Below are 26,259 nucleotides of genomic sequence, written 5' to 3'. Positions count from 1 at the left end.
GTATTGCTATCCCTTGACCTTTTTTATACTGCTATTGGCTTCAACTTTTTCCCCAGTAAGATATTTCAAACTTATATTCTCTTAATGTTTGATTTAACAGACCACATTGATCAATACATATTACACACGTTATATGAGCCGTGTTAGCTCCTCCGTCCAAGCCCTCTAATAATGTACTGAATGATACATTTCAATACCAGTTACAGTTCTCTAGCAGCCGGGGGTATGGTGAGTGGGTGAGCTGTAACAGGTGGTGGCTTTTATATATTTCAATATCAGAGGTAGCGCACTAGTAACATTAGGAGTGGGAGTAGCAGATAGTGTCTTTTATTGCTTGACATTTTTTAATAAAGAGATGTTTGAACTTTTTTCAATCATCAGCATGTGTAAATATTTGTCAGCAACTTCTGAAAGTAGATAATACACTGTGATCATCAATGGAACAACGTCCACTAATGTATGCTGTGTCAGTATCTATAATCTTCTACCTGGAAGCTTAATATCGGCTATAGGTAACGGCTATAGGTGTCGGCTATAGGTGTATCAGTGACTTCAAATACTGAGTATAGGGCTAGAGACGCACTTTTGAAATAAAAGTTCAAAAAATTTCGCGGACCACAGTTTATGGCATTAGTGTTGTTCAGCAACACAGCAGAAGATACGGCTTATAACACCTTTTGCTCTTTTAACTACATTATATTTTATAATTACAGCTGTACTACCTGCGGAGGGGATGGTCGCATCACATGTGACACATGTAAAGGATATGCAAAGTTAAAGTGCTTTATTCAGCTCAAGGTCAAATAGTAAGTATCGGATTGCAGCAACTTTACTTGAACTTTCACAAACTAAAGGAATATATATGTTATAGGGTTTTAGGACATAATTTTAATATAAGTTTTGGACCAAAAAAGGTGGAAAGTCTTCATTGTTTCGAGCGTGGATGATGGGATTGCCAATTAGTAGCGGTCAATACAAAACAGGTCTCATGCATATAAGAGCAAAAAATGGTGGAGTTTCTTCTGCTAATTTTGTAGGATCTGGTTTAGACATATTACATTTAAAGGGTAAATGTGTTTGATATAATTTCTGAGTCAGTCAGAGAAATAGTCAATGAGATGTATTGAAATGAGGTTTAAAAGAAAAATGTTGCACGAAGTTCAAATATCCCATGGTAAAATATAGCATGCAAAGATTGTGCGGTTGTTGTTGTTGTAGAATAACGAGGCTTATATTTGATGAGATAACAACACCATCATCACACAACACGTTTCGTTCGAACGAACCAATTCAACATTTAGCAACCACTTGCACTGTAGATCTAATCTGAGTAAATAGAAGTTATGGAGAAATTGGGCATAATGTTTAGTTATAAAAACAGTCTCCAATGAATTGAAAGACCTTATTTTTGCATCTCCCACGGGTGACGTCATTAGAAAATTGAGTTTTAATTATGGCACGAAATTGAGAATTTTGTTAAAAGATGCAGAAAAATAAAACAAGAAACGTTTTTGCACATGGACCTTTGTCACCAGGAAACAATGCTTCTGTAATATTTGTTTTCTTCAAATAAGTCAAGATATGTGCAAATACATTTAACACAAATTCTTAAAGTGTAACAGTAATTAAAATTGCAATAGATGAAACTGTTATATTGCAGCGATAACCACAAGGATGATCATATTCTGGAGAGATCTGATCTGCCAGACGAACTTGTCCGCCAGGTGGGCGGCAAAGTCATCTTCGAGCAAGTTCTACCAATGGTATGTCATTAATCTCATATTTTCAATTGCACAAAAGCGTATCGATGGTGATGCATGAAATATTATCCAACAGGGCATACAATTTTTCCAAACATATTGTCATTGTCCTTTCTGGAGTTGTCGATAAGGCCTTACAATTATGAGAACTCTAAACCAATGTTTCAGTCTGTATTATTTTACAGCAATGATTATCATTTTAACTTTAACTGCTTTACATTGGTTACTCTACACTGTCATTTCTGCTTTTAACTTCTTAGAAAATAAGTAAGACACGTTTTGCATTAGTTACTATGCCTCATTATTCTTGCTTTGTTAGAAAATAAGTAAGGCACGTTTTGCAGTAGTTATTCTACCCCGTTATTCTTGCTTTGTTAGAAAATAAGTAAGACGCGTTTTGCAAGCCACTAATGCTGACAAAGAGGACCGAAGTATTTCCATTGCAAGGTCAAGGATGACTTGTAAAACTATATTTAGGAAAATAATACACAAACACAGAAATGCGGCAATATTCATGTAAGAGCACAGTTTCACATGCCTTTCACAGAACTGGATTCAATAATGATTCAGTAATATTTTTTTCTTCAGGTGCCCCCAATCATGGCTTACCCAGTCAAAGAAATTAATGATAACTCCATCCGATTGGTTAACAAGCACCGTGGAGCGTGGCCAAACGAGCGATGTTTGAGTCAGGTCAGTGTTTATGTGTAATTATCAGCAATCCGATTTCGTCCCAAAATTATAAAGACTATCCGTGGTTCGGGACTCAAATAACTTTACATTGCAGACTGATTGCACGAATTTCTGGATTTGTACGATGGATATTGTATAGTGAAAAATTAAAAGGAAACCATTCGTATATTTTAAAAAGTGTAATTCAATTTGATGCCACATCTCATGTATCTAATATGATTATGACGGCTACTGACAGACCAAAACATATGTGACTGACCCTGTTGTTCATATTTGAGAGTAGTCTGGATGTACTTGCTTTTTATATATTTATATGAGTCGTTCAATATATATGGCTTCCTAGATGGCACGCTTGTTTTGTCAATATGTTGACCTCGAGCCTTCCCTGCCAGTTTTCAACAGCAGTCTTGATTTGCGATCTCATTTATATTTGTGTTTTCTGTGATAATTGAAATATCACTTTGGAGAAACTCATAGTCGTCTTTCTGTCCGGACTTCGTTTGTCTAAACTCAGCATGAGAACAATAATAAAGTCTTTTAATATTCCAATAATGTCTGCATGGTTGTTACTTTAGTTGACATTCATCAAAAATGATAAGAAATAAGCTTGAATGGTAAGCTTATGAGTGAAGTAAAATGATATGTTCTCAAAAATAGTTTTTCGCACACGACAATTACTTCAATTTTTAATGTGATTTTATTCCAGCGTCAGACATTGCGAGGTGTACCTGTAACGGAAGTGAATTATACATGGGAGAATGTCAACAGTCGGTTCTGGGTGTATGGATTTGAGCGGAAAGTGTATTGTCCTGACTATCCCCAGCAGTGTTGTTGCGGATGTTCTGTTCTGTAAAGCGACCACTCCTGGACATTTGTGTACTGCTTTAAATACACGTACTGTTCAAAAGTGGTGATAGCACTATTCATGGCAAAAGAAATGTTTGCTGCTTTGCATAAATTTATGTTTCGTAAAAAATCTTACTACTGTAAGATAAATTTAAGCATTTACTTGAGTTGTACATATATAGCATTAAATGTGAGTATCGAAAATAAGCACTCTTTTTTCCTACACGTTTGAAATCACATTCTATTCTAAATTTCTTCTATAAATAAAAGTGATTTAAATCCTGATTTTTTAATGCAATAAGTTTACTGATAAATTTAGAAATTTTAAGACAAAATTAAGATATTGTCCTAGATTGTAAAATCTTTAATGCCTAATGGAGTTAATGTTCATTTTACAGGATCTACAAAACGTCAATTATCCAGAAACCAATAATCAGTGTTATTAGCTTGTCGCCAGAACTTTTTACTTTTGTTGTTGTTGAGTTTAATTATAGTGGCGTGCGCACAATTGTGCATGTGCCACTTTTTTCTGACTGCACCGCAGCCTGCTAGTTGTTCCTGGAGAAGGGAATGTTGCCACCTCCCCCAGGCTTTTATGGGTTCAAGGAACCCTGATAGTTTGGCCTCAGTCTGTGGGTCCATAAAGGTCCCTTACAGTTGAATGATTGGCTGTCATTAGGGGGAAGGAGAGCGCGGGAACGGTCCTGGTTGCTTCACATCGCTGGTTTCTTGTTGCATTTGCCTGGTGTTTCTTGCGGTTTTTTATTAAAAAAATTTTTTAAATGTTCTAAAAAGGTGTGTGTGTGTTCTATGCTGTTTATAGAGGTTGTTAGTAGAAATCATGTATGAAGAGAGATTTTCAAGGTTATTATGGTATTACTAGTCGAGGTGTTTAGGGTGTGCTTCATACGTTATGTTATTTATAAGTTTTTAGATATTGCCTCTTTAAGTTATTCATTTATTAATGTTTTTAGAGATTGAATGTTATTATACTTTATTTAGCAAGAGACCAGAGTCCTAGCCGATTACTCGGTTCGTTAAGGACATCTAGGACATCCGATTTTGCGGTTTCCTTAGTTTTTGATAGGTGCTTCATAAGTGAATTATTTATTAATATTTTTATAAAATTGAATGATATGTTATGGGTTTTTATGTGCGGGCTTCTAAATTTATTTAGCTAGTTACTGGGTCTTTTGGTTTTGTGGGGATAGTAATTATATTTTTTTCCTAAGTCCTGCTGAGTCTATGAATTTATTTATTTTTTACTTATTGCAATGTTCCTATATCTATGAATTACACTATTTTGACACTCATGCTGCCGACATAGAACGGTGTAATGGTAATTAGAATGAACATAAATGAGTATAATCTGATAGCAGTATAATTACAATGCAGTGAGCACCGTCAGGAGAATAATACGTTTGTTTTGGAGAAATTTTAAGCTAGTCATTTATGAATAACAACACATATTTTTTCAGTCAAAGACATTCTGTTGTAATAGCGTAGGTAATAACGTGTCAATAGTGACCTAATAATGACCCATAACTGTTCAGTCAATGACATTCAGTTGTCAAAGCATAGGTAATAATATATCAGTTGTGACCTAATAATGACCCATAACTGTTCAGTCAATGACATTCAGTTGTCAAAGCATAGGTAATAATATCTCAGTTGTGACCTAATAATGACCCATAACTGTTCAGTCAAAGACATTCTGTTGTCAAAGCATAGGTAATAACATAGCGTTCTGTTGTCAGAGCATATATAATAACGTGTCAATGTTAACCTAATAATGACTCATAAAGCTGTCCAGTCAAAGACATTCTGTTGTCAAAGCATAGGTAATAACGTGTCAATATTGACTTAATAAGGACTCATAACTGTTCAGTCAAAGGCATTTTTTGTCAAAGCATAGGTAATAACGTGACAATCAGTGATCAAAATTGACTTAGTGCTCGATAAAAGTTAATCACCCACTAGGAAAGCCATACGTAAATTATGTGATCAAAGCCCTCAATCAGTGATCAAAATTGACTTAGTGCGCGATAATCGTTAATCACCTACTATGAAAGCCATACGTAAATTCTGTGATCAAAGCCCTTTTACGCTTGTGTTCACTAGATCACACATAAAATGACAATCCATTTGTTTTCATTCTATTATGGACAATCTGAGTTTTTCTTTGATAGATGCGGTATTAATTTAAACTATTTTATAATATTTTGATAGTTTCTACATTTTTCTGCTCATAAACATGTCAGATGTATACGAAGCGGTAATATTAACTTAGTTATTGATACATGTACTGCCAAAGGATAATAGTCTGGATACTCCCATTCCCAGTTTTACATTTTGACCGTAATTCGATCATCCGAAGGATCGTTTATCCCGAGGAAAGATGTTTTTTTACAGGTCTGAATAATCGACGTTTTGCTGTAGGAAAATAAATCAGGTACGAGTTGATGAAATTGTAAACAGTGAAATGTCTTCTTCTAGGATAATGGGTAAACCAGTATCTTTTTTACTAGATCATATTAGTCGGTACCGGATAACAGGGGAACCAATACGTCATAATATATTTATGTAACCGTTGCTCTGATTGGATGCATGCAAACACGTTTCCATTTGTGATGTCATACTGTTTACGCATAGATCACACAGCGAGATTTAAATACATTTATAAAAACCTAGGAACAAACAACACCAAAGTAACAGTGGTCCACATTAGATAAAACTTCAAAGGAAGTAAACTCAATCCCTTTTGTCATAGTTAAATATGACTATAACAATCGTCATTTATACCTATATAACAAGTGTTGACAGCAATCATGTTTTTGAATAATAAAGTTATCCTTCCTTTATAACAGTAGTATTAAATAGGACAATCATGTTTTTGAATAATAGAGTTATTCTTCCTTTATAACAGTAGTATTAAATAGGACAATCATGTTTTTGAATAATAAAGTTATTCTTCCTTTATAACAGTAGTATTAAATAGGAGAAAATCGTGCTTGATTGTACTGATGATCAATTTCTTGTTAAAACCAGTACGACACAGGTGACGTAATAGTCCGGTTCCACTGCGAGAACGAGATATGTATAACCAAAGAGAATGTATGAAAATGCTGATTTTTGTGAGTTTCGTACAGTATTACAAATAACTATGATATTAAAATATTTGAATTTTATATAAAGTGTTTATCACAACTATGAGTTGTTATAACAAATTATTTTAGTCATTACAATATTTTTGTTCATTTTATCATCAGAATAAAATTTTGATTATTTTTTTTCGGTAAGCCGATGATGCGATTAACATTACACGCTTGTACTATAAATTTACACATAAAAGTAAATAGATTTAGTATAGATAAGAGAAGATGATGTTGTTATGGGAAACTTCATTTCCCATGCATACCTACTAAGACCGCATACATACATACATACATACATACATACATGCATACAATGACCAATGCAATAATCACAAGAGTAACTAATATATTTTGTAGGTAATTATATTTGTATGAGGAAAATGTGAACTACAAGAGGTTAACCAGAAGATAGAAAACTGTAAAAAGAATATTTAATCGAGTGTGTGCTGTGTATTAAATAGGAATTACAAGCTAGATTCCTTGTTGACTACATTTGTGGTTTTCTTTTTTTACGATTATGTGAAATTGTCTTAAATAAAGGTAAGTGACATCATACAGCATTTGGTAATTACAGATACTTTGTTCAAAACCAGTTACATCAAGGTCATTTCTGAAAGACTACAGTGGTAGACAAAGGTTGAACAGGTGTTTCTTTAGATGCTGGCATAACTATAACTTCTTATGAATGTTCAATGATAAAAACAAAATCAATTTATTTGGCGATACGCAAATTAAGATTCGACTGTTCATATATAAAACATTGTACACTTTCATTAAAATGTTGGGAGATGATATTTTACAAAGTGTCTTCTTTTTTTAGCTTGTCTGGAAATGTTCTGAATACACGAGTTCTGTACACACTGTCTGGCATGAATAAAATAGTCAAAAAGTCGCGCTTGTACTTGTTTTTTCTTAGACAAGTTGCACTAAGACCGTTACAAACCATGTAAGGGCAAAGAAGAAAACGGGTGGATCATTAGAGCACGCACCATTTTCCGGGCATTCTGAAAAAGCAAACAAATATTTACGCATACTGAAAGAAAATTATAATGTTCCACTAATTGAAGAAAAAAAAATAGAATAACTGACTCATGTAGTTTATACTTTATAACTCTTTTTTTTACAGGTCACGTGTGGTTTCTACTAATTATTGCCCAAAATGACTTGCTTGTAAAGCTTTTCTAAACTTTGCCGCTGAGAACGGGTAAAAACAAGAAAGGATCGTCTTCATTGTACTGAGTCTAAGCTAGAAGACGAAAATTAAATATTATCGAGCACGTCATCCTGCGGTCACATTTCAGTTTGTTCATGGAAAGGGATAAAATGGCTCCATTGGTAGCGATACTTCGGTCAGGTTTATCTGCTTACTTGGTTGATATACCATCTTCTGTCTTGTCATTACTTCACGGTGAGCGCCATTGTGAGCCGGGCGTAATATAAACAGAAATAACTACAACACTCGCTGGTCGTGGGGTTCATTGTTATTGTTTTTGGCCCTGTTTGTTGTCGTTACTCTTGGTGCAGATCTACCCAACACCTTACTCTTTCTGCTTTTGCGAAAGCCTATAGTCATAGTCATATAATTCGAGAGAATTATAACGTTTGTAGATTTCGAGTCTTTGTGTCTAGTTTTTATCCCATATATTTCCTGTTGGTTAATGAATTCCACGAGTATTTATTTATTTTTATTTATACAACGCCCAGCTCACATAAATATCAACAAGAAGTCCTACAACACTGCATAAATATTACTCATATCGGTTAAGAACTTTTAGGACATAAGTATTATGAACTTTCTTTAAAACTACTAACCCATACTCCACTTGGATGACCAGTCATGAGGGTTGACGACTGAAGCACAGGCCTGGCAGTTAACTGTGGGATTTTTCTCACCATCAGCATAACAAACACCTTTGATATAGCAATGACCAGGCTGAAATGAAGAGAACTTTGTCTTTTCATTATAATAAAGTTAACTACATTTTGTTGTGATTTTGATATACAATATACTTTCATTTCTCTAAGTGAAGAAGATATTGTGAGATACTGATATTTAAAGGTCACAATTCGAATTTGCACTAGTAAGATTTGACATACACGGTTTACTAAAGATGTAAATCTGATCCATGAACCTTTTTATTATTGTTTTGGTCAATGATTTGAGTTTTCTTTCTTTTCTAATCTTTTGTAATAATTTCTGGACTCAAATTTACATCCAATTACGTTGATATGCGTCAGCAGAACAGACAATGGGTTGTTTTGGGGGCACATTCACCAAAGGCTTCTCTTCTTAATGTATCAATATAAAAACAGACCTGGGTTAATAGTTAGAACTTTTCGCTGATATATTGTGAAATCCATTTAAATTTATTACCACAAAAAAGAAAACTTTTGTTCCATTGAATAATGTTGTTTTGGTCTTAAAGTCATTTTAACATAATGATAGGTCATACATGGCGGTCAGTAGATAGTGTGGAGGAATAACAAACAAAAACCACGGGATGAATCAGCGACTAATGGGAAGATTCTGGCAAGGTTTCTCCATATGAAATAATGGTGTTTCGCAATTTAAAATCCCTTATATTCTTTACCAAATCTAACCATTAATCCATTAGAATTGCTAAATTCATATGTCAGTGAGGATGCCTCAAAGTCAAGGGCCATTTGTACTCACGTGGGAATTTAGAAAATTCGCAATATATATCATTTAAAAGCTTGTTACATTAGGAATCTGAAAAATCTGCACAAGTTTTGTTTGTACTTGCCATTTCATGGCTGTTAAAAAAATCAAGATGCCTGTAGCAGCATGGCAATTCCAGAATAAAGTAACGGTCAATATTTGTGGCCTCTGTAAACTATTGTCCTTGAGGCAAGTGGGAAGCTGTAGTCAAATTCGGCATACAAAAGGCAAAGTGAAATATCATAAATTGTGCGAAGATAACTGTTCAAAGAAAAGAGTTACGCATTATTATGGCGAATATATTACGATATATTACTGAGAAATACATTGAAATGAATTGTACTCATGATGAGTGAATTGATTTTAAGATCGTTGAATAGTTTCACATCAACAAGACATACATTAGAAGGTATTCACATAAGAAAAATATTTAATTATTCATTTATGGAAACCGCACGCAAAGCTAACAAATGTACAAAAGTAACATAGGAGCCTACTGATTCATTTTGTGAAACAACTTGAATAAATTACAGATAAGAAATGCAAATAATCTTATCTGTATTAAATCACAGTGACCTTGTTTTGTTGTAAAGCTGTGGTCATAGAGATGCAAACAGTAAACTATTTTTATGATTCCTGCATAACCAGTAGTTAAGACTAAACTCAGTCAATGATGCGTAAAATGTGGGTCACGGTGATTTACCTCTGTAAGGACGATGTATCATTTATTAAGATGGGTCTCCTCACCAAGTTTAACGACTCTATCTATATACAGCCGTACACAAACCCTATTTGGTCATAAGCTAAATGAAGATACTTAACCTAGGTCAGTAAACTGAAATGTAGATCACAATGCCCTTCTTGTGTTGCATTGGTGTGGTACTATTAGATATGCGTTCAATCATCTAGTTCAATTTTAGCATAAACAGAGCATGAGAAAATAAACTCCAAGTCTATAATGTAACTAAAGTCATGGCAGTGTTGCCTACGTTTGTGATGAGGGTGGGGTACTAGACAAAATGCATTCTGTCACTATGTCTTGTAACTCTAGGTCTAACATGTATTCACTGTGCAAAAACGTAGGAGAGAGAGAGAGAGAGAGAGAGAGACAGAGAGAGAGTTAAGTATTATCATACAAGCTGGGGAATTTTTAATTCATACTCTACTGCGAGTTGAACATGGTTCCACAGGTTACGGCATCAATTTTCTTGCGTGCACATACCAATAATTAATTGCTCAACTAAGCATACATTCCACCCAAATAAGGATGGTAAAAGTTACTGATATAGGGAATTCGTGCACACTAGACGCACTAACATATCAACATGGTAATTTGTTTCAGTAAGTATGCAGTCACTTCGGATTCGTACGACAGACATCAAGGCATATATCATTGAATATACAAAGTTGCAAATATACACCAAACTTTCTATATTAACTTCTATATTCCTAGGAATTTTGGGGTGAATTCCATCTAGACACACCGAAATGTTAGTGTCTATTTTATGATAGTATCAATAGTATTAGTTAATGTCGTTTGTGGGTATTGAAAGGAACATAAGTACCTGTCATTCACTAATTTATACTTTAATCTCAGATAGGCTCTGTAAAATTAGACTTATGAAGTGATTGGTAAATATTAATTAAAAAAAAGATGTTCACATGGTTTGCAATATCGGAACTGTTGGTATTAATTGTAATTTCACATGAACACTGAAGTACTCGTTTAGCAGAAGTTTATTCTTTTACATGATCCCAGTTGGATCTGTTATCAGAGTCTGAAGCAATGGCTTCTTTGACAAAATCACGTTTTACAATGAGTAATTAAGCTTTCACTCACCATAAACATCATTTGCTAAAGTCATTAATTGTATGACTATAATCTCGTGTATGTTATGCCTTGGCCATTTCACCAGTATACCAGGTGGGTTGTTTTGATCGTTTGGTTCCTCCAGCGTGTACGAAAGCGCGGATAAGACAGCAAGAAAACGATGGTTTACAATTGCCAGATATTAATCTGTGTCTCTTGTATAAAATGTTTATGAGCTAATTTCTTAGAACTAATAAGATGACAACTGCCCATGAACTATCCGACCAGAGAACATTTATTTGTAGATATGTAGGCTTGGTGTTTTCTACTATAGATGATTTCAATACTTGCAATTAAAATTTTTCAAAGGATTCATGCTCAACTGAATCATTTTTTTTTCTAAACTGATCACGTTATAGGAAATAAAAAGGTAATTGAAGAAGCAGTGAGTTTCTCTGGTGAAATTAAGTAAAACCATACAATACGGTGTTAGCTATACAGTAATCGGTAGATAAAGCGTTAAGAAGAAAGCAAACGTTCCTTTACCTTTACGGAAAACGAATTATTATGATTCATTGAAGTGCATCGTTGGTCAATGACAGCCATGGCTTGCCTTTTGCCGAAATTCTGCCCAAAGTTGCTTACTGACAAATTGTAAACTGTTGCCATTGGAGACTTGGTTGAAGTTGACGGTGAATTGCAGCTGACTGGACATATCACCTCGAAAAGACTTACAAACTCCGCCTTTGCCACAACAAGATCCCTGGATAATATGGTGCCCATCATATCGATCTGTACAGAAAATGGAAATTTCATAAAATTTATATTGTTTTCACTTTAGTACACAAAAATTGAAACACAAATTGAAATGAAGAATTAACATTTTATCAAGCTGAAAAATCCAAATATAATGTGTTTCAGTTTCTTGAATAAAATGAAGAATTATCTAATGTCAAAGTCGTTGTGGCATTGTCTCAAGTCCAACATATAGAAGGCAAGAGGCGTATTCCAAACCAATACACGCGTTAAGAGTGTCTAGAAGCTTAGGCTATATAGTTCTCATCCAATACTGGAGTGAATTTTTCTGGAACCTGTCTTTGCGGAAGCTTGACACAGGGCTCACTATGGCGTCCGTATGTGTGTTCGTTCATCTGAGCATCAGTCAAACATTATATTAAGGGTAATGTTAAAGGATTTTGTTTTTCTTCTTTACTTTTAATACCATTGGCCCCACTGTCTTCAAAACTGGAATCTAACTTACATTTGTCCTGTTATCAGAGCTCTGGGGCGGGCTAAACATATGAGTCTTAGCCATCTTCTTACGTTGTTTTGGATGTTTTATGTCAGTTTATTTCACTATTAGGAACAATGTATACAGACTTTGTTATGTTGACCTGTACCAAATGTTTGAAAAACATTCCAAGCCAATACACTTATATAGTCGAATACATTACTAATGCAGGTAAATATGTAGATTATTTACTAATGGATGTAAATATGGTAGATTGTGTAAGGAGGTCCTCATCTTCTATGCAAAGGTAGTGACTGACCAATCAAAGTTCAACTCATTTCAATACGCAAACTCATCTGTCTTAAAGGTCATTTAGTGTAGTATTTGTCATCAGCTGGCTTGGGCATGTATGTCACAGTCGTTAGGTCATGGGTGGTACTTTGTTAATTGTTAATCGCTGTGTTATAGGTTATACTTGGTTAAATGTATATGAATGTAATCTCAGGAATTAATTATGCAATGAAAGTATTAAAACTATTCACCACGTTTCTGCATGACAATTAAAAAACCACAGGTAAGCAAATACAAAATAAAAGATGAGGAAAAGTAACAACATCAACAATTGAAGCTAAAGGCAATGTGCTTTTGGGGTGGCACGATTTACCAAAATACACCAAAATACTTCCCAAATACCCCAAATACTGCCCAGATTCTGCCCAAATACTCTCAATTACTGTCCAGAAACAAAAACGTGATAAATTTATTACTAAATAAATATTTTAATTCATTGCAAAGTTAATTTCTTGGTCAAAATGAAAAAATTTAAATTACTAAAGCAATTAGAAATTCTTTGCACGAAACGTAACGAACATCTCGTATTTACATTTGCTCGGAAATTATCGACAGGGTCCGGGACGATATATGTCCCTAATTTTCATACTTAATTGCAGATATCTATGTTCTAAATTTGTGGGCACACCTTGGACATTTAGATATAATTAGCCATTGGCCTCGAGTGTGTCCCCCACACCTAGTCCGAGTTTCCTCTGACCCTTGTCAAGCCATTGTTTTATATTTGGACATTTATGTTGGGGTGTAGGGTCAGAGTCCATTCCCAATTGGTGTCGGCATCGGGTAGCCGGTTACTAGCCGACCCAGTAAACTTGAACGACCTTTCATCGAGATATACCTGCATGAAAGTGTTAGAAATGTGATTTATTTTCTCACAAATTTCGATCATAGCAGACATTGATCCAGTCGCGGCTGGGGTGATGGACAATTACGTCGACAACATAACTAGAAACCCCTGACGACAAGCTGTGGTGGAGACTGCCTCTTCAATGCTGTCTCTTCTTGCCTTGTGGTAGCAATTTAGGGAAATCCAGGAAACAGGTTCTTGGAAAATGACGAACTATTTAAAACGCTTTTAAAGGCAGATGCGCCAGCAGGAAGAGTACCTTTGGGACACAAAAACAATGTTCACGTTGTAGTGATGCGGGGGGGGGGGACGCAACGACTTTCCCGACGATTGTGGGCCATGGGACTCAAACTCATGCACCACTGTAAACCAGGTATTCATCGTAACCAAGAACAGCAAATTTTAAAAAAGCATTTTCATGTTTAGTGGTCACTTTTGCCTTAAAAAGATCGTGATGAAAAAGGTAACATATGTTTCAATCGATCCTCAACCCATATATATATATATATATATATATATATATATATATATATATATATATATATATATATATATATATATATTAAAATTTATTTTATAATTTAAAATTTATTTTATATTTCCGGATAGTATCGGCATGTTTTAGTAGCATTTAAATATACTTTTTGGGAGGTCTTCCGAAGTATTTGGGTATATTTGGCAGTATTTTTATATACATATGCATGCATCCAAGGATAAAAGCCTAAGGTAACGATGTATACTCATCAGAGTATATATCTTTTCTGGGATAAATTAACACCAAATTACCTAAAGAAAAAAATCTGACTACACAAAGGCCAGTTTAGACACAGAAACTATATGGCAGACAAAACATTATAGCATATACATAGCTAGCATGTACGGTAGGAAGATCGTTGGCCATGATCACTGGAAATATGGATCATCTTATGTAATTATCCACAGACAAATATGTCAAAAGGTGATAGTACAAAACATATAATAAGTTATTACTTTTATAGAATAAAGCTATCAAGTATTGGGAGAGGAGGAAATAAGAGGCCTGTATATACAGGAACTTCAGAGAACGGCTCATCCAAGAAAGTAGCAAATTAAGAGAAACCACCGCAATAAAAACGATCATATAAATACATTTTCTTTTCAAATTTCTTTTTGATTTTCTACGGAAAAAACAACACATAAATATTAGAGGGTGGGAACACGAAAATATAAAAGTGTTTGAATGTTTTCGAACAAAGAGCCATGGGGTTGGGGAAACACTCTAGGTCAATAGCTTATTATATCTAAATGTCCAAGGTGTGCCCACAAATAAAAATTAACATTATTCTATAATACAGATATATGAAATTAAGCATGCAAATCAGGGACATATATGTCGTCCTGGACTCTGTCGATAATTTCCGGGCAGTATTTGGGTATATTTGGACAGAATTTGGGTGTATTTGGGTAAATCGTGCGACCAGTGCATTAGCGTCCATTCGTGTTGTGCATAACGTAAACATGCTCTGGGGTCACAATTATGCTTGAAAGGAAAGAACGTTCGGGAAAATGTATATCTTTAAACAGGTAGATTTACGAGGGAATAATTCTATTTTCATTTTTGTATTCATCCTTAAAACCTACAAAGAATTAGATAAAAGCGTTGCCAAGAGACTGTGGACTAACAAGGATCAAAAACCAATATCAAACAAATCTACTGCAGAGAGAGAGAGAGAGAGAGAGAGAGAGTTCTTCTCACGGTTGCAGGTTATGAGTAAAACGAATGCTGCGCAATAATTTCGAGGATTTTTTACCTGATTTTCCTATTCACGTTAAATTATATAAATGATTTGTTAACATGTTGACGTATAAAAATCTTTACCTGCACACACTGCATGTAAATTGTACCAGCTATGTTATAACATTTGTAATTTGCTCTAAATACTAAAGTGAAATAGATAAACTAATTTATGGCATTCATTCGTTTCATTTAGAATAATTTGATTTCATGGTTTGAAAACAATAATCTCAGTTACACTGTGAATAACATTAAGTATCAATGTTTTCCTTTTGTTTATTATCTTTTTTAAAGTCATCATACCTCATTCTTCTCCACTTCACATTCTAGAGATTCACTCCTGATGAAATCGTCTCCGTAGATAGAGAATCCGGAGCAACAGTTGTCGGTGGATGTATCACACTGTCCGTCATTATATATGTCGCTCACAGAAGGGGGTACCGTCAGATCGATGGAACAATCACTGGATCCAAATCCATGGTTACACACACACGTACCTGAGCAGATATATATTTTACCTTCATGCACAAATTAACAATTTTAGAATACTTGGTAACTAGGTAACATTATGGCTTTTTGTGCAGTTTTTGGACTTGACATTAAGTTAAACCTTCTCAGTATAATTTTGCAAAAACCGCTCTCTTCAGGTAAACAAAAAAAAATGTAATCATCTTTCTAATCATATGTAGATGAACTGATGAGAGTTTGTGTCGATTTGCGGAATTATTTCAATTTGTTCAGGTCTGGGCACTCTTAGAAGATAGACTTTTCAGTACAATCACTATTATCCCGATTTTTCAGGACCACGTGACCTAGGTAAATAGCAGGTAGACGATGGTAAACATGTTAACATGTTCATATGATATATATTTGTTCATACCGGGTGAACATATATTTTTCGTTTTTAATTAATGTTTGGTAAATATTGGACATAGATTAATACAAGCCTCATTAGCATAATTACGTTGAACCTTTAGGCAAATGACGATCGGTAGGTCTGTCAATATGAACATGCAGATAACCTGTTCTTATTTCCCTAAAGTAAATCATACAGTCAATTGCAGACTTAAGCCGTCTGATTGGTCCATTCTTAGTCAACCTTAAATTTCAGCCAGTCAGATTGCTGAATTCCAGACTTAAGTTTAAGTCCATATATGAGTTATCTTGGTGAAATGCAGGACTAAGTTGTAGAAAATGCAAATATGTTTTTATTTTAATGTTTTAGCAGTTTATTTGCACTTCTTTAGTGACAACAGTGTTAGTACAATTACTTAGAAACCTTTTTTTCGTGAAAACCTTGTTGGTACAAAGACTCAGAAATTGTTTACCTTGTGAAAATGTAACTTTTCTAGATCTGTTTAGATAAATATGTAGACGATTTGGTTGATTGTTTGTATTATTTCGACGACTTTTCCATGTTGCATTTTTACTTTGACTTTTTAGCTGTAGGACGGTCAAACATATACATGTGTTAAAACTTTCTCGTTCTTATTGTTGCTGCTGATGTGTTGTTGTTTTCGCGTAACATAAATGTTGCAATCTTCTACCCCACAACTGATGTTCTCATACCGTTTGTACATCTTCCATGGCTATTACATTGATTAGGACAGGCGTTAGCTAAGAATGTCTCCGTCACGTCTGTATGATTTTCCTGGAACGATTTGTCCCTGGATATCTGCGTTTTTATGTTACTAGTCCATGACTGGAGGTGTGGCACCGCCCAACTTATGTCTCCGTCAGACATCTGTAGGAAACATATTTGTATAAAAATTCAAAATTCGATCTTATCGCGTTGTTCTTGCATATATTAAGCATGCACCCACATGACGACACAAACTAAATCACATGGATAGATACAAGACAAAACAACAACAACAACAACAAAAACAAATAAATAAAATAAAACAAACTGAACTCTGCGCTTTCAATCCTGTACATGATGCACACATTTAACTGCATTCGTTCACTACTTTGCATTCGTTCACTAGTAGAACATTCATCAGTAAGAGATGTCAAGTTAGCATTTAATTCAGAAAACTTAAATAAATGTCGCCAAAACCTACGAAAAGCAGTATTTGCAAAAGTACAGTACCTGATAGTCTAGGGCGCATTCGTATATGCTGTTGTTCAGTGTGTTGACCGGAAGATCGTTTTGAAGTTTGTAGTTTGGAGACAAGGCAAAGAAGGAATCACATGAGGCAATTGCCCTCTCCAAAGATATGCTACTTTTACGTCTTCGTATGTTTCCCTTTGAATGATTAAAAAACGAAACATGCTTCATTAGCTTGTGAGATAAAAATATATTTTCCCGCTGCAGCTTTTTTCTCTGCTTCTCAATTGTGATCAAATAATTGAAGGCAATATAAATCAAAGTTAATGCATAGATGGAGAAATGTTTAATATTTTGGAAACAATTCTATTTCAATATATTTATATATTCATTTAATTTTCGGAAACATTTCCTAAGATGGCTTTTGTACAGTTTTGGTCTGCAAAATAACAAATAAAAAACCCTTATGCATAGCACAGGTATAAAGAATATCCAAATTTGTGTTAATAAAGCAAAACCGAGCAATGAACATGTTTTACTTACATGTAATAAGTTGAAATTAAATTGACACTTGTCGTGCAGCACATGGAAATTTATACCTTATTTATGGTGAACATTTTTATTTCATGCATTCTGGTTTGCGTTAATGCATGTTCATATCGTTTATGTGCATATTGTTGATTAAATATATATATTAGGTTCTTACAGCTGGAGAGGATCGATCTGTAAACTCTTGTGTTCTCAAGTCTCGCCGTGACCTAATGGAACTACTATTGTCATAGAAGGGGCATCTGACAACATCTTTTGCCAAGGTTTTGTTCCTTTTGCAAAGGACCGATTCATCTGGAGAACAGACACTGATGTTTCTCAGGTTTTGCGTTCTGGCGATAGTATCATTAGAGCAGATGCATAGTCGCTTTACGTTATCCCAAGACTTTGGATCCTGATTTGACGTATTTAAGAAACTTTCAGAATCAGTAATTCTGAAAAATGGAGAAAAATATTAGCACCCGAAAGGTCATTAGCACATACATACATTCATTGCTCACCAGTTTCATGCATATTTGAAGTTTGTGGAAGGTAAATAAAAAATTAAATATGAAAGGAATGTTGAACGTATCACTTGTCAAATTGTATTAAATAACTTATGAACACTTGGAAAAAGATAGCAAAGTGTCATACAGGTTGAAAATTTCAAGCAAAGCGATATTTTTCTTGTACCTTCTGATTTATCCTTAGCAAAGGTTAAGGTCGGCATTTCTAGCGGTGACTAAAGCAATATATTCACTATCATGCACGTCTCCCACCCAACACGCAAGCAGACATAGGCAGAATTGCGTATTCTTATCTTTTTTTTTTAAAATAAAGCACAACACGAAACAGACGCTAGACAATGTTGACATATGATTGCGACTCAATGGACAAATTATAGTGTACTTCCAACCGGTAAATAAATATCATAACGCTTGCAATAATATATGGATGCAATTCATATTACCTTTAAAAACCCAATGATTGCGATGATATATTTGCGCAATTTATGTTGCTTTTAAAAGCCCGAATCTTGCAATTATATATATAAACAATTTGTGTTACCTTTAAAAGCACAACACTTGCAATGATATATTTAAGCAATTTATATTACCTTCAAAAGAACAACACTTGCAATGATATATTTAAGCAATTAATATTACCTGTAAAAGCACAACACTTGCAATGTTAAAAAACGATGAATTTCATTACGTTATTGTTCATCGCTTTAATTTTAAGCCCATGAGAAGGGCGAGTCTAGTGCTTCGAATGGCAGTTTGTTTGTGGTTATATCTATAGGAAGCATTGTTCAAACCTTTTAATGATGAGCACTTTTAGCTCAGTAACCATTTACCCAAATCTCTTCATATTTGGAATACAATATTACCAATTGCTTCATATTTGGAATATAAGAAGGTCTGTGTCTCCATGTAGAGTCCAGGATCAAAACATTGCTGTAAAACGTTTGACCTTAGCTTCATAATGGCTCTTCCAAAGTATTCTAACCAAAACCTTATCACAAACTGACTTTGACGGTGAACTTGACTGCATGATCAAAGTAGCGCAGGTCACACAATGAATTGTTTTAACTTCTTAATTATTCATTCCACGAATGAAGAAAATCTATTCATGGGCTTTAATAAAATGAAAGATTCACAAACAAATAAACAACAACAAAAATGTAAGCATGACTTCAGCGCGAGGTTTGTATGACCGTGACATTGACTTCAAGGTCGTAGGGGCTAATGAGCGTGTCGTAGAATGCGTTGCTTTAGTTTCAAAATTATTTATCTCAAAATATGACGGTAATCTATCACTGGCTTTAGGAAATATAAACAAATTTTAAAAAAAACTGACCAAAAGTGAATGCAAATTTTATAATTGCGACCTTAAACCCAGGTAATAGGTGTGAGCGAGAATATTGTATAATCAATCAAGGATGATTCATCCAAGTATGACGAGAATCAATAAAGTAGTTTTGGAAATATACGCAATTGATAGACTTTAAGAAAAACTTTTTGTTTTAAACTGTTAGCGCCACCAACTGAAAAGTGACTACCGTGTATTGCTTCCACTGACGTTGGCCGACAATAAAATCATTGAATTCTCTGCTTCTATCAGTACTACTTCTGTCCCTGGGTTTTGCCCTTGGTTGGGCTGTGTAGTTGTTAAGCATTCTAAAAAGTATAAAGTTTGGCAAATGTTTTTATGTACAGTTTTTTCATCACTTATATTTCCATAACTCTGTACCAAATAACTATGTTTATGGCACAGCATGATCATATCCATGTCTTCTATCAATAACATATCCAGCCCCTGGGTTAATCAAGAATTATAATGTTAATTAATAATTATAATGTGGTAACTTTTTGATGAAAATGTTTTCCAGCATTAATATTTTATTATGGAAGTTAATAGGCAGAGTACCTTTTCATCAAAGTTTCTATTCAAATTCTTATCTTTAAATAAACAATTTTTTAAAGTCAATATAATTGAGAAGATATTATCCCAAATTATATTTTCTTCCTATACTATGTTGGCCCCTGCGTTATGCTTCTGGACGGGGAAATGGGTTAACATGTAAGATGACTTTTGGTTCATTTTGTATATTTAAAATAACCCTAACACGGTTCATTGCTCATATTTTCGGTTATAGTAATAACCCAAATATTATATTGTATACGATTACTGTTTTAAATAGAAGCATACAATAATTTCAAAATAATTCCCTAGCAGAAACTAAATATTTTCTTTACTTTATGGAGTGTTTGTCAGGACACGCTTTGATGGCCATGAATGACTGATGTATCTGTACAGAACCAATCATTATATATGATACGCCCTCGTTGGGTCTAAAGCTATGACACTGTTTTAATCACATTTTTGGGGCAACCAACTTACACTCTGTTCGGTATATATAGCAACATCTTATATTTCCCGTGCTTATTGTGGCGTTGCTATACCTTGGTATTGCCACTGATAGGGATCATGGATTTATGCCATTTAATATGTCGATAGCTCATCTAATATAAAATCATTCTTAAAACACATTTCTTGTTCAAAAGTTGCTTGGTTCATAAGAATTAAAGTGACATAAGTGTTACTCTCAATTAAATACAATATCCACGCTATATCTGTATCGACAGCAAAAATTAAGATTCCAATGATGGCGTTTGCGTAATAAAGAGGAGCGTGGTTAGTCCTGCGCGGATACACCAGTAATTCACTGTCACCAGAACGTGTACTGAAAAACATCTGGTAAAATAAAAGCGACTATTTCATTTTTGATAGGTGGTGCTTGTCAGTCTACCATAAATGTAACATTTCAATAGCCTCATATGGTGGAATTATATAAAATTATTTTGTCTTTCTATTATCATATTTATGCTTAATCAATACATTTATGACACAATCTATATCTAAGAAAACAAAGAAAAACGGTATACCACAGTCTTCAAGAAATCAAATGATCTGAGTTTATGCAATTCATTAAGTAAAATGTTAAACAGATAAATCTTCCATTTAAATAACTATTGTCATTTATAAGATATCAACGTAAACTTTCTTCTTACTTCCAAGACAGTGAGAACTGGTTATTGTCCTGGATAATTGCTCCAGTGTGACGCATGACAAAGTCATCATTCGGATTTCCATTGAATGATCCACACAGGCCTTCTATTCGATCATCATCCTTTTTAGACAGCTGTATTGCCACATTCATTGTATTTCTGTACGTGGGTCCTCGATTAATAATTATATCAACACGTGTCCCAGTCGGGAGAATAACCTAAAACGTTCATTCCGTCCAAAGAAATCCAATTAGATATACATACTACTATTAAAATAACATTTTGTTCATGATATTGATAGCGGTGATACTGTTTTCTTTGAGTTGATATGCTACTTATGAACTATATTGATGCTGTTGCCAGTTCTTGTCAGGAATGATCATTATTTAATCTCCTTTTGACCTTAGGAAATCGTAAGGTAAAAGGTGCCAAGTTCATCAGGAAAAGATAACACAATGATTCTGTTATTTTGGGCAAGATAATTATGTGACACTTCATTTGCAAAAATTAAAAACATAGCTTTGAATTATGCTGATCCATTAAAATGTTGAGTTGGTATTTATGTTCAAACTGATAATTAGAATGAACAAACTTATAACAGTATGAAATGCTGTCTGTTTGATCAAACTAATATACACGTGTGCATATACAAAGAAGGAAAAGCCATTGCATCAGTAGGAAAACTAACCTTATATTCATACTCTGTTTCCCGCACAACAGTCATGATCCCATCTTTGCAGGAGAGATAGTTGACTAATTGTTTTTGTCCATCACAAAGAATGAAGCCGTACAGATCTCCGCCTGCTCGAATAGTCACTGCGCATGCACATGTGGCCATGTTGCTGTTACACGGCATTGTTTTCATTTGAACCTATGTTGCAAGAATCCATTATCTAATTACACTTTCAAAACATTCGTTTAACTGAAATGAGTCATTTGTTAGAAAATTATTCAAAATCTTCTTGGCTTTTTTCTTTCTTAGTATATGTCATTTTTAAACTAACATGAGATATGACAAGTGCTTTTGATGGCTGTGTCTATACTATCGATGTTTTCTTAAAAGAAGAATGTTATGCCACGATCAAAGAAAGAATCAGTATTTATTAATTGATATGGGACCTATTTGTCACAATTTACAATTACAGCCCATCTATATGTAATTTTTCTATACTTAGTATTTTTTAAATCTTTATTTTAATATTGTTCTTTTCTGATTAGTCTAGACTATCATCTTAAAGTAACCGCAGGTCGTTTCGAAAGGTTTCGGTTTATACAAATCAATCCAGTATTTAGGAATCATAACCTTACCCAGATTTCGCTTTAAAATGTTTTGATACAAGCTAAAGAAAACGATATATAAGATAAAGACATAGAGAAACTTTTACATTTAACAAGAAAATAGTTTGAATTAACACCATGCGTAACATAAGCAACCGCGAGAAAAAGTTCTGTAAAAAGTATACCTTATGTTGTTTTGTAGCCTCCAACGCATTATATCAATGTTTACGATTGTAGTGTAGTGCATCAGATACATAAATAAAAATAATCATCTTTTTATTTGTTTCACTTATATCTTTATATGTTTAAAAGCAATTAAATGAGTAGGTGCCCTGTAAGAAGACAACTGATTACATATCACTTAGATTACAAGTTTAACAAATCAGTTTGAACCTATTTTCTTTTAAGTTTCAAAATTTGACATTTATAACTTGTACATATTATTCTGCTTAGTCTTTCTACTTTGGCTGTGCAAAGCGCATACAAGGAGCATACAAGGGATACGTTGCCTTCTCGAATGAGTTTGCTGGTGAAAGTGTTCAAATGCATGCACTGAAAGAGACTTTTATAAAGAAATATAAAAAAATCATATTTAAACCAGCATAAAACTTGATAAGAATGTATCTGAAACAATTTTACTTATGTATACAAATTTACATGAACGTAGGGCTCACAACATTAGCAAAAAAGTGAAATGTTGGCCAGATTGAATTATTACATTCATACCATTTTAAAATGGCGACAACAGAGCATGCAGGAATAAAAACTGAAGAATAAAAAGCTCACCTCTAAAGCATGGAAATGTTCCATTTCAAAAACTGACGTTACCAACAGTTTTATTTGAAGCGAGTATATAGTTAATTGAATGAAACAGGATGTATAAATCATTTACTGACTCTAACACACACACATACATGCGACAACTTACCGCTAATGGAAGAATTTTATGCTTGTATAATATGAATTCACCGTTATTCTGGTTTTCATATAGTCTGCAAAAATATCATGTATTAAATGAGATGAGATATAACAGTATCCGTTTTAGATTGAGAAACGGTTCGATATCAGCCATTGGCATTCATTTATATAAATGACGAATCTACAGTACGGCCACCACGCTATAAACAATTACAGACATCATTTTTTATCTGCATGATAATGGATTTGTTTCCCTTCAACCTTGATATATTATTAGCATATATTACCTGTAGTATCTATTCGTCATGCAGATGATCTGCTAAAAGTTCATTTTTAAACATTTATGTTATCATCCACATGATCTGTGATCGGCGTTTTGTTCCTACGCGTTTCCTTCAAACGATTAATGGCATAAATATTTTTGTAAGTCGCTTCTCACATTTAGCCATGCTAGAGACGTCAAAAATAGACACGGAAATCGATATTTTAAGTTACCTCTCAAAAGTGTTTACGCCAATCATTCGATTTGCCAAGCATGTAATATAACGCGGATGTAACTTTGATGTACATTGAAACACTTCATTCACGATACGGCAATATTATCAATAATGAAATTCACAGAGGAATATTGATTCGTGTCAACTGAAGAAAATTACGATTGGCAAAAGAACTGACTGGATCGAAGACCGAATTAGATAAATGGGTACTAGACAATTTCCTCTTCTGCTAATATGGAAAGGGTTTTCGAGAACATACTATTTTAGGCTCTATTAACGGATTTCCAACTAGGTACGCGAATGGAATTGTTGCTAAATGATGAACGATGTCAAGAAAATAAAGAGTGAAATTCCTGAAGTGGTCCTTTCCATCTCGACTTATACTGGCTTTTCTAACACTAATCAAACCTTTATATAACATTAAAGCGTATAGTGGTTTACTAGTCTCTCTCGTCTTTCTTCGTTATTTATTTGAAAATGGAGTAATAACGTTGAAGGCATTAAAATAAATGTACCACCGTAGTCTCTCTCTCTCTCTCTCTCTCTCTCTCTCTCTCTCTCTCTTCTATAACTATTGGCAGGATGAAGAAATGGAAAAATGGAACCACCATCTTTTCTTGCCACTGTTGTTCACTTTCTGTGTATGGTCCCGTTACTTCAAATATATTCAGATCAGTTCTTAATCTCTTTAAAGTGTTTGAAAAATGTAGCTAACTTCTGAGAAGAAAAGAAAAATAAGTTTGAATCAAATGTTATTAATATATTTATATTTTACAATGGATCTGTAAGAAAGTGTTGAAAAAATTATTCCAACTATTCTTAATCTGAAGTTTAGTTATAATGTACGATGACATTTCATATGCGCGTTTCATTTACAATGTTCAAAAATTGTATTCAGACTTTACTTACCGCCCATCTGCCGTTTGCATGTGTGGGTCAACATTTGCATAACACGTTTTACGCTTCCACGAAGAGGAATCCAGTACCTCAATCTGTGGAAGGGAAGGAGAAAGAAAATGATCTGTCCATTTTGGAAGATCTGATATCACTTGCAATATAAACTATTTGAAATTATCGTTCTCATTTCTTTTAAATTGTACTTTTATCCGTTGATTTGTCCCTATTCAATAAAGAACAGACATATCTTTATTTCACGCAAGCTGCGATTCGCAACAACAAAAACAAATAATAATAATAATAATAATAATAATAATAATAATAAAATGGTACTAACAGCTGCTTTTCTTGGCGCTCAGCATTAAGAGGTGGGTGTTAGGACTGGTCGGCCTGGTGTCAGGATAATGTGACTGGGTGGGATATCATGCTACATGTCTGCGGCACGATGCCCCAGTGCTAGACATCACATTAAACTGCCACACTTCAGACATCGTAGCGATATGACTGAAAATTGTTAAAGCTAAGTTAAAAATCCAAATCACACACACACACACACACACACACATATATCTTTCATATTCTACACGCATAAATAGGTCTTCTTAATTTATCTTCATTCTTTCCTTTCTTTATCGCTGTGTCGTTTGAAATGTATGAAACAGATTTATAAATTTAATTACAATTTATTCATTAACATGAGTATTAAAGCAGGACAGAAAAACAATTTACTCTTTCGTCTTAGCATATTTGAGGCTTCTATCTAACGGATTGCAACGATCATCTGTTTGTACAACGTACATTTTTCAGACTTAAAACCGATATTTAAGAACGCATGTAAAAAGAAGAAATGAATAAAATGATTTGCTGGATTATGTACCTTTCCAAAGGTCACTGGCTGCAGCAGCAGCAGCAGTTAGTTTTCATAATATGATTAATAAGCAAACACCTTGTAAATTTAGGCGCCGAAAATCAAGAGACATTATGGAAAGAAAATATAACTACTCATAATCGCTTTCGCGTTATGTATGTATGTATAGATGTACGCACTCACGCACGCACGTATGTATGTATGCACGCACGCACGCATTGAATGAAACCACTTAAAAGAAAAGTGACTTTACCTGTACATCCGGCAAGCGATATGACTTCCATATTATATGTCCATTCGCATTTTCGTCAGTTACAAGAGATATCTGGAAAATATTTCTGTTCATGTCATAAAATTCAGTGTCTATGGTTGTAACTTTGAAGGTGAAGGTTCTGTTCCAGTTATTTGTCTGTTTCATGGCGTCTGTATAACCATCCCCAAGATTTCAACACCACACACATGATTTCCAGAAACTGCAACGTCAACACTGGAGCAGTCGTAATT

General features: G+C 34.1%; 2 protein-coding genes across 4 annotated transcripts in view; one reads left to right on the top strand and one right to left on the bottom strand.

The window, feature by feature from the left end:
- The window catches only part of LOC149788998 (protein SSUH2 homolog), a 31,958-nt gene extending 24,613 nt beyond the window's left edge, over positions 1-7,345 (top strand). For both annotated transcript variants that reach the window (XM_089975152.1, XM_089975153.1), the window contains 4 exons: positions 714-806; positions 1,661-1,763; positions 2,349-2,453; positions 3,160-7,345. In XM_089975152.1, coding sequence (XP_089831278.1) covers positions 714-806; positions 1,661-1,763; positions 2,349-2,453; positions 3,160-3,306 — 448 coding nt within the window. In that variant the 3' untranslated portion in view covers positions 3,307-7,345. The remainder of the gene's footprint in view (positions 1-713; positions 807-1,660; positions 1,764-2,348; positions 2,454-3,159) is intronic.
- LOC149788997 (von Willebrand factor D and EGF domain-containing protein-like) lies at positions 6,800-26,173 on the bottom strand. Of its 2 annotated transcripts, XM_089975150.1 has the most exons (13): positions 26,009-26,173; positions 24,900-24,982; positions 23,504-23,567; positions 21,986-22,168; positions 21,301-21,515; positions 17,904-18,180; positions 17,240-17,395; positions 16,717-16,891; positions 15,451-15,644; positions 11,491-11,736; positions 9,220-9,335; positions 8,267-8,387; positions 6,800-7,458 (listed from the first exon to the last, which is right to left on the bottom strand). In XM_089975150.1, the coding sequence occupies exons 1-13, from the start codon at positions 26,171-26,173 to the stop codon at positions 7,390-7,392; spliced, it is 2,064 nt and encodes a 687-aa protein (XP_089831276.1). In that variant the 3' UTR covers positions 6,800-7,389. The 2 variants fall into 2 exon arrangements, with proteins under 2 accessions (XP_089831276.1, XP_089831277.1); XM_089975151.1 differs by lacking the exon at positions 9,220-9,335.
- Positions 26,174-26,259: the final 86 nt, after the last annotated feature.

The sequence above is a fragment of the Sinohyriopsis cumingii genome, chromosome 11, assembly GCF_028554795.1.
Source record: "Sinohyriopsis cumingii isolate HCF-2022 chromosome 11, ASM2855479v2, whole genome shotgun sequence".
Lineage (NCBI taxonomy): Eukaryota > Metazoa > Mollusca > Bivalvia > Unionida > Unionidae > Sinohyriopsis > Sinohyriopsis cumingii.
The sequence above is the reverse complement of the archived record's forward strand: the minus strand, read 5'-3'. Positions and strand labels throughout refer to the sequence as shown.